Below are 14,233 nucleotides of genomic sequence, written 5' to 3' on the forward strand. Positions count from 1 at the left end.
AATTGGAATGAAACAACGATATCTAAGCTTCCGTTTATAATTACAGAGATCTTCGCAGCTTAAAAATATAACGATTCATACCAAATTCTCAATTTTATACCCCGTGATAAAAATACTGGAAAGTATCGTTTTATCAACTTCTCGAAGATGATAAAGGTATGGAATAGATCGGTTTGCCCACGGAAATACATACTCGTATACCCAAATCAGATGTGTATCGTCGAAGTCAGGCGATGACTTGAGAACGGCAGGCAAAAACATCTGGTTAAATGGTGATGCGGTGTAAAATCGAAAGTGACGCAATATTCGCGAGCCTCCAAGCTGGTTAGTTAATGGTTAATCCGACAACGTGTGTGTAGGTGAATCTGGCAGCGAGTGTGAACGACGTACTTGGCGAATGGGTGACGCGCGACCGACGATCCTGACCCACGACCCAGGATATGTAGCCTTCGAACAACATTATACGCGCTAACCAACGAGCCTCGTTAGACGGACAAAGTTAATTCGATTGACCGGCGATAATCTGGGAATAAAATTCCAGCCACAGGCTTGCAGCCGGATCGTTACGGCGAGCTTATTTATACACGAACAAAAATCCCGAGAAGGACCGTAAAGTTCGGAGAAATTTGGACAACGGATAGGCGTCTCATCCGCTTAGTTGTCTCGACGCTGGAGCCTAGATTCGACGTTATTTTGGCGGACCTGGATTTATTGCAGCTTTTGACGTCACTGTGCCAAAACCCGCAGACCGCGGCATGCCCATAACTCAAACCTGCCGCTGTTATAGGTCGAAACGATACAGTTGAAGCTCGTGGTAATTTACGATGCTGTAAACTCGACGTTTAACAAAGTAATTATTAATCGTGATGCCTGTTGCCCGCGGGCGTGACGATTACAGATCATAGTCGATACTGAATTACGAGTTACGAACGATCGTGGTCAGCGTGTGATAATCGTCAGAAAAATGAAACATGAACTTGAAACTGAGGATTAGTTAAGAGTTCTAAGTCCACGTAGTTTAATACAGTAAGAGCCAGGTGACTCAACGGCTTCGTGAATGTATTTACAGGGCATATAATTTACAGAGATTTTTTATTCGATGTAGAGAAAAGTACATGATTACAGTTAGCGGGTAATAGTTAATTATTACCACAAATCTATAATTTTAGCGAGTGCTTGTCCAGCCTGCTTGGCTCTTTCGATTACCGATTTACGTTATTTAGCCCCATTAAATTGTGGGTACGCATGTACCTACCATTTTATTAATATTTGTCATGATTGTCACAGAGAGCATGTAAAATATTTTCGTACAGAACTAACGATCTGTTTTATTACAAGCTTAACGTATTCGACTTACAATCTCAGATGATCATTGTGAGGAATTCGCTGGACGATTTCTCGACAGATGGAAAAAAAAATGATCATTCAAACCTTAACATCGTTATAACATTTTAAATTTGAGGTAAAAATAGTTTCATCTCAAGGCATTTTGGACTCTGAACTCATTTATTCATATCAAACCATTTCAAGTAATATCCAGGGCTGGATATAGTATCAAGAAGTCGTATGCCTTGGGTCGATCAATTTCAGTAAACCGTTATAAAAATGAGAAAATTGTTTGTTCCTTTTTGTAACGTGTAAGTCGTGTTGGAAAAGGCCTCAAGCGTTATATCTCGATCTGGACCGACTTGCCACTCTATTTACGTATTATAAAAATCGGATTGAAGCATCAACATAACGGTCTGTTCCCGTCGTTGCCTCCCTTTCGATGTTCCAAGGGATCGTGATTCGACTCATCGAGAACAGAGTGACTAAGAATAAAATAAATCTCGAAGCAAGTCGAGCGAGTGAGTTGTAGATAAAATTTTTACAAGTTACTAAAAAAACAAAAAAAAAAAAACAAACAAACAGAACTCGACCATAAGAATATGAACGAAGTATTTAAATTCCGCGAGGAATGCCAGCTGTGAGAAGATTCCCTGTCAGGAGTGAGATGTATAATCACCCCGTATCAACTATAGAATTACCTCGAGGGATTGAGAACCGAGTATGGCGGTTAAACTCGTATTATCATTAGTCTGGAGCGACGCGGAGATCTGTTGAATGGGGAAAAAAATTCCCTGGGGAGTGGCTTTCATCGCGCAGAGCGGGTAGCTGATCCCCCTTTCCTATCAAACTGCAAATGGGCATGTATTTATGTCTCTGAAATTGATTACGTTCGTTAAATGTCACGGGATACGATTTGCATATAATTTATGTCTACAACCTTGAGTAAGCTCTCCCTGCCGCTCGAGGGCGATTCGACTCTTCGCGCTAATAATTATACATGTAATTGCATAAAGTTTTCCGAAGCTTGTAGGCCTCGAGGTTTCAGACCGCAGCATCTACCGGCGACATAACATTGGTCAAGTGGGATTTCATTTTTGAACACCTTGAAAGTGAGGAGAATCGTCATTGTACTTAAGAAACTTTGTTATTTTCACCGGTAGAACAATATTTTAAATCTTAATGAGCGATAATTCTGACTAACGATAAATTTAACCTTACGCAGTCAAAGATCGTTTCCACAGACTGTAACGTAGGATAAAAATTTTTTAACCGTCAGACAGGTTTATTTTTGAGAAAATTTACACAAGATCATCCATCTTCGGTCAGTTGAAAGTGTAAGTGTACGTATCATCGCAGGAATCGTGCGGCCATTTAACGCGCTGAAGATGTTTATCCATCTGTCTGTTTATCCATCCTTTAGCATTACTCACTGGAGTAGGTACTACATGGTCTATTATTAACGCATCAACGTTACTCATTAATATCATTCGATCATACCTATAACAAGGAAGACGGGGCTGATTAATCCTTGAACGACGTAACTATATTCAAATTTACCGATTAATGTGTAATTGCATGAACCCGGATTGATGACGAATTCCTCCCAAACGATTCTGAAATTAAATTAGCTGAGGCTGACTGCAGTGTGCTTGGTAAAAAGAATGTCCTAGATTGAAATAAAAAAAAGTAGACAAATGTGTAACGGTTATAACCTCTGCTTGTTGCCTGTCCAAGTCTCTAAAGAACGCGAAAACGTTCTACGTTTCAGACAATTCGGAGATCACATGGATGCATTGGGGTTTTATTTTTGAATTTAACAAACTTCTTTGTTATTCGTAGTGTAAGGTAAAACTAGCATTTGTTATGTTTGAATTGATAACGTGGAATATTAGGTACCTTATAGAGTTTTTTAAGAATCCATGACTTGACGATTTGTAACCAAAGGTAATCATCAAACAAACACGATTATATATTAATATGACAACAAATGCAATATTTCGTATCTTAAAAATTGCGAATCGTGCGGATTTTTTAAAAACATTCTTATTTTTGAACTAATATTTATATCAAAGTCGTGTTAAATAAGACCTATGCAAAAGAACGTGAAATACTTTTTTCGACTATCGTCATTTCGGGACTAAGATTTTTTAATACATCAATAACGGACACGCAGTCTTAGTATTCCGACAAGTTACAGGTACATTTCGAGAACGGTTTTAAAGAGAAATTTTTACAAAACTGCTTGGCATAATAAAAAACGCAAGCTAACATCCCTGCCATTTGCGGTACGGAATTAAAAAAGGAACCGCTTATTCCTATGGTACGAATAGCTCAACATCTCGTACCAATCTGAACAAAAGTTCACTCGCGTCATCGAATTTAATTTTGAATTTTGATTTCGATATTCGTGTCACCCTGTAACGAAAATAGGCTTGTATGATCAAATTTCTTTATTACTTTAATTGCTTACAGCTAACTGCTGTCAACAGGTGTAACTAATTTCTTTGCTTTCCGCAGGGCATCGAGCCTTTGTTATTATAATATGCCTACGAATTGTTCGAGCAACTACTGCGAGTGGATTTACGAATTTGACCTTTAACCCCTGACCTGATCCGTCTGGCCTTCCTCGTATTTTTCATCCTTCCTAGGAGCTCGATTGTAACTCGACGACGACCGTACACCAGTAGATCTTGGACCAGGAAGATGAGGCTCAAGGTTGCAAGATCTCGCTTTGTGACTCGCTTCTGCAACAGGTTGGACCTGTCTCCACCGGCTTTCGACCATACCGAGAGTCTCGGCCAACACCGCGTAACAAGTTACGGCTCTGCATTTCTGTAGTTCCACTCACACTGTTATACCTGGATCTATTATATCCGAGGAAGAGAAAAAGATTCGGACAATATTTTTCACGCATCGCGATATTGCGGACTTTCGTGATTAAAACATGCCGATGATGCGTGCGTGCTGATTGCTAGTCGAGCTGCCACGTTTCCATCCCGGCAATTCATCCGGCTCGCGTGATACACCGAGTGCCCCTATTTTTATCTCTTTTTTTATTTATTTCTCATTTTTCTCTCTTCTTCTTTTAGTTTCTAGTCATGTTTCTCCTCATTCTCTGATATTAACGGGATGGAATCCTGGGAGGGCCTAGCAGTTCGCACTGTAGGGAGGAGAGGGGCGTACATATATATTAGAGAGCCCCCTGGGCGGGGGGCCCAGTACCGTTCAAAGATGCGAGCCGTTGGGATGCTGCGGTCGGGGTTCATTCTCGTCTTCCTTATCATTACCTACGCCAGTGAGTACCGGATATTACTTGACCACGTCGTACGCACGTACCTAGAAAAATATATGCATCTTTATCTTATCAACGATCGAAATGATCATGCATACTCGAATCGCACAATTTACTATCATCAAAATTATATATCAAAGTGAACCCGTACAAGTGATTCATTGCTTACGGATTTTCGTAAAAACTTGGTGGAATTGTGAAGTGAAATTTTTATCCAAGACACACCTCGAACGAATGTTGCGGTGTACTCGGGATTAGAGAAACAAGACCTTTGTCTTTCAACAGAATACGACTCATGCTAACTTACGAATATGCACATATTCTTGAGTTAGACAGTGTGACCAATGTCCTTGCGTTAAAACCACCTTTTTCAATTAGAAGTAGTTTTTACGCGAAAAGCCATCTCACGGTTCAATTCCGCTTTCTCGAGTTTTAATCAAATTTTAAGATTATCATTGACGAAGGTTTTATGCAGTATTTATTAAATTTGGACATAAATTACGAGGTTGAAGTTACAGTAATGCTAGTACAAAGTATGAAGTAGGTTTGTGTAATACAACGTTACAAGGTTCGACCTGACCAAAAATTGAAATTCATATTTATTGCGGTAGAATCGTCGAATCTGTAGAGTTTCAGTTGAATCCAAATCGATTTGAGAAAAAAATATTGCTAGTTCACACGATTCCGTGAGAATCTTTTCCTCTGGTTCTCTTTGTGCAAACTATACATATACACATAAAAAGAACACTACTTGCGTCGATAAAAAGTAGTGATAGTTGTTTGACAAGTTTTGTGAGAAATAAAAGGTTGATAAACATTATAATGACGTTCTTTTTTAAATTTTGCATACAGACACCCTGCCTCTGCAATACTTGCCGTCAATTCCTGGGTACGTTCCGGTCTACATCCGAAACGGCGATGAACCCTTGGAGGATATTAACCTCGCGCTCGCCGAGGCCTTCGCTGAGCACTCATCTTCTAAGGTACCTGTAACGCTTACACGCATATATGGTTCCATGTGTTTAATTATTGCATTCGAGAAATGCAGCTAGAACTGCCTAGGCTGAAGGTCCGCGAGGATGCATAATGAGAAGTGACTACAGAGGGCATGAAGGGGTTTCTTGTATGCCTATAATTCTTGAAACCCTTCCGATATACGTACATTCGCTAAGTTTTTCCACCCTTGTTTATACGTTATATCCTGAACAGAACCTGAAGGAATCTCCGATCACGTTGGACGCTCTGCAGCCGGTTGACTACGAGCAGGTTTCGAACGGTGTGGACAAGGTCGAAAAAAGCACACCGGGCGCATTTGAGCTCAACGAATTAGGCGCTGAGCAGAAAAACGACGATGCGAACGCCGAGGTCTTGAGCCTCGACGAGCCGGCGCCAACGGCGGTGCAACGCCGGGAGACGAACCGATCGGACGGTGAGAAAAAATCCGAGGCGGTCACGCTGGAGGTGAACAGGTCCAGAATACCGCAGCTTCTCACTGCCCAGGAACACGAGGATGAACAGACCTCCGAGGCGAAAAAAGTGCCGCCGATTTCCCTCTCCGAGGAAAGCGCAAATGAGGTAGATAGTCAAAGACACTTTTTAAATGGATTCCTGCATGAACCGAATTGAATGTTACGAGAAAAAAAAAATGGATAAGGAGACTCGATGTGATGCTCGAACGGTCGTACAATTGTGGCTTAAAAGGTGGATGAATTTTTTGAGAATTTGTATTTCAACAAAAAATTATTCAATTCCATCGGCGTTGATTTTATTCGAAAATACGTGGATCATACAGACCCTGTACGACTATCCCTTCAATGACCAAAACAATTTCTATAACTAATCGCGTAGTTACGGGCAACAATGATCCATTTCCTTCTTCTTTTATTTTTTTTTTTTGTTTTACGCCAAGCCAACACGTAATATAACCGTGCCCAACTTATAAACTTCGTGATAATAGACTCGAAAACTTGAAAGTAAAGACGTTCCTAGAAACACAAAACGTGTATCACGACTGTGATAATTGCATTGTACATGCAACAGAAATAAAATTCGCATAGATATGCGAGAAAGTAGATGACAACAGTAACCGTACTGAGGTATCCGTATATCGTGCTTTAAACATACTTTTAGCCACAGAGATGCATGAACTTGTAAGGCTATAGTTTTAGATTACAACTTTAGAAAACTATTTTTTTTAACATTCATGATAAAAAGACGACTTATACTTCTTGAAACGGTCTAAGAATAAATACGGTGATTATAGGATGAATATTGACGAACATGACGACTTTGCAGGAATTCAAAGAAAAGTACACAAACGATGGATGCTCGACGTACGGTTATGTTCAACAGCGATATTGAATCAACCAGAATTGCAGAGAATTCATTACAGCCCGAAACTACAAGTACAAGTAGTGTCTACACACAAGAAACAAATTGAATTTAGTAAAAATGGCGATGAAACATGGCGAAAGAATTGTTTCCCTGATTCAAAAAATGCAGACTCGCTCAATACCGGTCCGAATCAGCGATATGATCACTACTTTGTTGAGACAAATAAGATTAGTTTAAGTTAATAAAATATTTCTGTTGCCATGTTTACACACCATGTTTTGTAAATTGAAGAAAAATTTTCTCTGTGTGTACCAGTTCGAGGCTTGTTTTGTTTTTGGAATAATGCGTGTCAATTTTCCAAAATGGCCTCCATAATTAAGCTCATAAAACAATGGAACCGATATCTTTTTTTTTTCAGTTGAACAGCGTCCCAGCCAAGGAAACGGAGGACTCGGACAAGCTCGGTTCTGAAGAGAAGTCGGATCAAATCAAGCCGACCGACGCTGCCGATTTGAATCCGAACTACCCGGAGCTGCCGGCGGAAATACCGCAGCAACACAACAGTCAGGATTTTGGAACACCGGCTGAGGGTCATCCGGAAGTCAACTCGCCGATGATCATCATGGGGGAAATCAATACCGCAGAATCAGTGAGCGAGCATTCTTCAAGCTTGTCAAACGGAAACAAAGATAACTTTGAGAGCAGCGGCATGGCGTCTGATGATTCCGCGGCCAACGTATCCGAGTGAATGATGCTGGTTAAGTTAACGTAACGTAACGTAACCCAGTGTTAAGCTGTAGCAAAGAATGCAAGGAAGAGCCAAATTGCCTATTGCCAAAATGAAGCTTCGTTGATTAACTTTATGCGTGACGGTGTAGCTGATTATAAAACGCTGCGAAGTCAGCTGGGAGAGAATCCGATTAATTGAAATTGGTCAATAATTGCGAGTAGCGAATTGTTAATGTTACACGTTTCGTACGAAAGAAAACGCAGAAAAGAAAAACACGTTTAAATTGAATGCTACATTTTTATTTCTAAGACGGACTTTTATAAAAAAAATTATTAAAAAAAAAAACAAAACCAAAAAAATTATTAAATAATATTTATAAAACTATCAACCATTTTCTACAAGTAATTATTGTGTACTGCCTACAAACGCACGTTTTATAGTTTCGTCGATTCAACAATGATGTTATTCTCGAAAACAAATCACACGTAGTCTTCGAATCGTTGAAAAAAAACATCATTCCTGATTTTGTTATTGTAGAACTCATCAAGTACGGTTTGAGCCAGGTTTGCATTAGCAGTTAGGAAGAATTCTAAACAACCTTGCACGTGACGTCATCGATAAATTGTAATAATCAACTTAGCAACTGTGTGTAAAAATCACGGTAGAAACTACGTTTCAATAATTCAACATGCGCGCAGTGCCAGACCTCTGCCATATACTTACTCATCATTCATTACTCTTCTCCATTTACTATTCTAGTTAGGGTAATCATTTTGAACTATAAGAGGACATAAGAAATTGTACAAAATCACGAACAAATAGTGTCAAGGGTAACCGAGTTACAGATATAGATGTAGTTTTTCTACATCCAAATTTAGGTATGTGTAACAGTTCAACGGACAGTATCGTGTCGCTTTATTCAGATCTTTCGGTATTGTATGCAGGAATAGTTTCTATCGGTATTTAACTGCAATCATTACTCATACTTGAAAAATGTATAAAAATCGTGGGCGTGATGGCTAATTTCGGAATGTCGTCGGGCATTAAGAATGACGTCAAACGCGGCATGATCATTGTCACGACACACGTGTAAGTGGCGATGATCGGATCGCAAATTATTCACGTCTATAAACTTTTATTTCTTACTTATTTGATGTGTTTACTTTCATTGCTCATACGATACATTACACTATCAGTCAATTTTCAACACAGTATTAAAATAAAGGTAAAAATATTTTTCCTTCGCCACATAATGCGTAAGATGTCACACATTTTATGGTCTCAAATTAACATCCGGGGTCTGGTGTCTCTTATCGTATGAATCGCGTGAGTAAATACCGGAAACCGACATCTACACATCGACGCAAAGACAACAAGCGAGAATAATTTGTCGTTGTACGTAAGTCGAATGTAATTTGGCCGGGTAATAACGACACGCCAAATGTGTCAACCGGTACCGGAGTTCCCCGGATTCATTAATCACCTTACGATATCTAAAACACCTTGACGAGTAAACGAAAAAAGTTCCTCTGGGTTTTCCTAGCTCTTTCTAATCCCGTAAAACTGTTCGCCCAGTCGCTGCGTCAAGGTAACTGGAATGACATTAGCGACAGAGTTTCCAGTACCGTTTGTGTCACCGTGTGCCAGGAGCCGGTGAAAGGTCGTCTCGTCGACGTCGACCTCGAGGTGGTTCCTGTAGTCCTGAGCGAATCTCTCGCTGGAGATGACGAACCGGCGGGATTGGAGGCTGCAGATGTACGCCGGAACGTTCTTACCAACCGCCGGAATGAAGATATCCTCGATCGGGTGGCACTGGAACTTCCTCGGTTTGAACTCGGCACGCCGAAACTCTACCGGCGAATCGGCAATCGGCGATGGTTCACGGAAGTTAGTCCCCGCTTCCGGTGGCGCCATTTTTTCTGGGACCAAAGACCGAACCATTTCGGGACTCGAAAATCGAAGGTTGGCGAGCTTCGACAGAGCGGCGATGGCGCTTTCCTCGAGCTCTCTGGATGTCCGTCTGTGATCAGCGGGCATCGAAGCTTTTTCGGCCGGCGGCGCAAAGCTTGGCGGAAATTCCAGGGTCCTTGAGGCTGCGGGTGGAAGCAGGAGGCCGAGCGAAATTACCGTTCTTACAATCGCAACGACAGCCGGGACGTTGTAAGTCATCTCGATTCGCTTGGCTGCGCACGTGAGAGCAGTCGCGATATGACCGCACATTCAGGGCGGGAGTCAACGATCCGGAAACTAATTAACCGCGGACGTGCGTACACCGTGTTTTGACAGGTTGCGCGTAAATTGACTCGTAACACCGCGACCAACAGCCTTATGTGACGTGACGAATCTCAGGGAAGACTCGGAGACACTAAAGCTGCTGGGCCGTTTCATCCGGGGAAAGTTGATCCACGATCGTGCGTTTAGGAACTTGCCTAGGCACCAAGGCGCGATACTCGTATCATCTACTAGCGTGCACCGTGATCGCGATATCTGTGCATATATGCGCTTCTTATCTCATGTTTGGCTTGCACGTGGCCGCGGCGAGAATCCTCGTATTTCAAGCCTGGTGCGACACACGTCACTAGATACGCCGTATTATAAGCTAAGGAATCGGATGAATAACTACACTGTCGTATGAGATTCAATGCTCGGCGACTTTTTCATGGCGATCTTGATATTTTACTGAAACATTTACTGGGTTTTGGGCTCAAATTCAGAAATAAATTGATTTTCGGATTGACTTTTTCACCAATCTCGTGTAAGTTCGAATTATTAAAAGGAAAATTATGAACGGTGTAACCACGTTACGGAACGCTAGAATTTCGAATCTGTGGTATGAATCATCTGGAGGAGAACCAAACTGAAGAATGATAAAATTGTTGAAAATTTTCTAAGGCCCTACCTGAATAAATGCTTCGTGCAAGGTTTTCTTACTTCCTTACAATCGTTTGAAAGTTTCAACACTCGGCAATTCGAACCAGTAAGGATATTGATGCGTTGAAATATTTTCAATTTGTCCGGTATTATGACCGTTTCAATCGATGAGATGCCACATAGTCGTCAACCTGAATTCCAACCATTTGGAGTTTTGACTCACATCCACGTTTCCTGTTTTTGATTTCTCTTATTTAGCAGTTTAGTGCACGAGCGTGCCTTTGAAATGGGCTTTTCCAGATCGTTTAAAATAACCCAAACCATAGTTAGGTCTAAAAAAAATACCCGAGACGTCTATAAGGTGTATTCTGTTATAATTCGTTAGAATCGATTAGGATGACTAATTGACGTTGGTATCGTTTCAAACAATCTTTTTTCACCACATCTATTATAATTGCATTTATAAAGTCATAATTGAAAATCATAAAAAATTTAAGACTGTGGAATCGCGGGAGATGAGTATACAATAGCGATCCGTGAATTTTTTTATATAAAGCAGTAGCGGAACTTCTTGCGCTTCGCAACCCATAATCGAACGGAGTCTCTTCAAAAATACTTAAACTTGCAATATTCCAAAGCTGCATACATATTTTGTAATATCTTGGTGAAAATTTGGCATGAAATACGGAGATATAGCGTCAAATTGGAACACTATCGAATACTTTAAAATCAGTTGGATGTTTCCCCGCTATATTATATCTTCGTGTAATTAACCTTTCGCCTAGTAAATTCGCAGAACAGTCAACGAACAAGCTAAGAAGTAGATCGCCACGATAGAAATCTTCTTTGTCAAGTAATGGCAGTAATATGGCAGTAACATACTCTGCCGATATTGTGGGTTAGCTCAGAAGCAAACTGTTAACACATGAACGCAATTTGTAATTATTTACGCTGCTTCAATTCGTCGGTACTTATTTCACTTGGTTTCTACGTCGAAACAGTTACAAGATTGACTGAAACATGATTTTATGAAATATTATTATGGTATCTAGTTGACGATAGTACATTGATTGTTTCTTTCCAACAGGTAGAATGGAATAATACATAACATTTTTGTGCAGTATGTCAGCCGTATTAGGGCACTACAGATCGCGTAATATTTTGCCGTAATCGTTTATATCGGTAAGTTACCATTTAATTTTTGTGACAGGTGAATCCACATACGGCTGGCTCTTTACTAGAATGTTTGCTCAACGTTAAGCGCCACGCTAGAATTTTGACATTTAAAGAAAATTTAAGTTGCGCAAATAAAAAACAGTAGTTATAAAATTCTACGTTTTTTATTAAATATTTTTTTATTCGTAATTTAAATGCTATTCGTTTATCTATATACCTAACTTTAACATGCGTCAAGCAATGGTTCATTCACCACGAGCTCTTGAAATAGACCTGCAATTTACTTAAAGTGTATTCATGCTTTGCGTTAAAGACTATAAATATGCTCCTGCCACAGTGAGTCGAAAAGATAAGCTTCAAGAGATCCTATGGTATATTTACAGAGTAGAGAATTTTGTACAGAATTTATGAGTATACCCAAAGATTCTTAGTTATCAACCTAGATATAGATTTTCGATTCAATAGTAGTTCTACAGAAACACTGTGCTTTTTACTCTCGATGTGCAGAGTTTACAGCTTTTAAGACAAATTGATCACTGTACGTATGAATATATCGCTCGTGCCCAATAATGTAAAAAACGGAAGTGTAAATACTTGAATATATTAAGAAACAATGGGCTTCAAAGTCTGTGTGGCAAGGTAAAGTGTAATAAATTTAAGGTTACAAACATTTTTCTGATACAAATTTTCACATTGAAAATATAAAATCTGAAACGTAATAGTTCTAAAATTAGAACTTCACCATTTAATCCATCAAAATAAGTGAAATGTTATTTTGAAAATATTGTATTATAAAATATTGTGGATAAATAAATTTTTGTTGGCAATTCAGACTGTTACAGTTTTTGATAGCAGATATTCAGCTTGGTATGTTTGGATTATTTTCTGTAAAGGCAACGTGGCTTACTAAATTTCTTTCATAAAATATTTTGCTAAACATGGACAGTTATTGAAAATGTTACCCATGAATATTCTCCTGGGAATCGATGAAAGTATTTCTATGTGATAACTTAATGTTAAAATCAAACTTGCATTATTCACCGATTGAATCTGTTACTGTACTTTCGTGGTTTGGCATTGGAGCAACATCTTCTTGACTTCCTATCACTTCTCTTTCCAAAGCGATTTTTTTCGCCTCCTCGGCCTTGATTCTGGCAAGTCTTTTCTGAATTGCTAATTGCCTGTTCCTCTCCATTCTTTCTTTCATTTCATCGGTAATGTCTGGGTGGGATGTTGCGATAGCTTTTCCAACTGCTGCATTAGAATTGCTCGAAACAATGGAGGCATGGGGTCGTTGAGGGGTAACGGAGTGACGTTGCTTCTCAAGCTCCTCAGCAATCAGGGCGTCGAACTCATCGATGGGTGCGGAGTCTTGAACGGGCTCATCCTCCTCCTCCATTACGTCGTTCAACGCGACTTCCTCATCCGTCAACATTCCAAGTCTTATTTTTGTCAGATGTGTTTTAACTGCCTTTTTGTTCCCCAAAACTTCAACCTTGCCTAGAAAGTCATCGAACTCGTATTTTGGAAATATTCTGTGCGCCCAATATTCTAATTTGTTCATCATCCGATCGAGGTCTTTCTTCTCGCAGCCTTTTCCCTCAAATTTAAAGTTCTCGAAGTGTTTCTCGATCATGTGAACCCCTTTTGGCCCCTTCAGTCGCTCAGCATCCAATTTTGGCTGAGGGTTTCGCACGATACGTTTCTGGCCCGAGGTTGATGGATCGATCCTCCTTTGTCCTGAACCATCAGGATTGTCCGAGTCATTTCCGTTTTCTGGCAAGTTCGAATTATCCTCGATCGCTTCATCCGACGCGTACCCACCTGTGTTTGACCCGATTTCATCGTCAACATCATTCGGAAGCAAACTGTCTTCAGGATCAGATAATTCGGCCACGGACATCTTAAAATCGGAAAATCCAATTTCAGGTTGATAGCAACAGAGAATTCTTTGTTGTCTGACCGAAGCACTCGAAGTCGTTATTGGGAACTTGGTGATCGTTGAATCGAAATGTCAACCAAGGACTCAACTACCGCTTTCCCGCCAATCATTCGGTCAAGGTGTGTGAAAATGGCGGATAGAGCGGCTGTAACGAAAAGTTGGGCGATCATGGGGATAACCTCAAAATGAAAGGTATATACAGTAATGTTATTAGTAAGAGTATACGGAAACGATTTAGAGTACGGATTGTCTATTAGAACTCATTTTCTCGAAGGCTCGAAACATCAACATTTTTTTCCTGATTTTCTATTTGAGAGCTGAATTCTCCCGACGAATTGTTCATCCTTTCGAGAAATGATGTCAGCAACTTTTTATTCAACTGATCGGTTTGCGTTAATTCACGTGTAACTTGTTCGTGGTAATCGTTCGCCGTTTGTTCCACTTCTTGACATGTAACACTTTCTTTCAGGCTCGTTTCAGGCTTTCCCGGCATTTTTATTCGGATAATATACACGACCGATAACAGATATACCCGCACAGTACGAAGTACTAAAATAAC

General features: G+C 40.1%; 2 protein-coding genes across 2 annotated transcripts; one reads left to right on the forward strand and one right to left on the reverse strand.

Annotated features, from left to right (window-relative positions):
• Positions 1-4,477: 4,477 nt before the first annotated feature.
• On the forward strand, positions 4,478-8,834 carry LOC124217147 (enolase-phosphatase E1). The gene is made up of 4 exons (XM_046622485.2): positions 4,478-4,624; positions 5,474-5,604; positions 5,831-6,196; positions 7,374-8,834. The coding sequence occupies exons 1-4, from the start codon at positions 4,561-4,563 to the stop codon at positions 7,701-7,703; spliced, it is 891 nt and encodes a 296-aa protein (XP_046478441.1). The 5' UTR covers positions 4,478-4,560; the 3' UTR covers positions 7,704-8,834.
• LOC124217148 (protein TIPIN homolog) lies at positions 7,540-13,924 on the reverse strand. The gene has a single exon (XM_046622486.2). The coding sequence runs from the start codon at positions 13,633-13,635 to the stop codon at positions 12,766-12,768; it is 870 nt and encodes a 289-aa protein (XP_046478442.1). The 5' UTR covers positions 13,636-13,924; the 3' UTR covers positions 7,540-12,765.
• Between the last annotated feature and the right edge of the window lie 309 nt (positions 13,925-14,233).

Source organism: Neodiprion pinetum, chromosome 4, assembly GCF_021155775.2.
Source record: "Neodiprion pinetum isolate iyNeoPine1 chromosome 4, iyNeoPine1.2, whole genome shotgun sequence".
Lineage (NCBI taxonomy): Eukaryota > Metazoa > Arthropoda > Insecta > Hymenoptera > Diprionidae > Neodiprion > Neodiprion pinetum.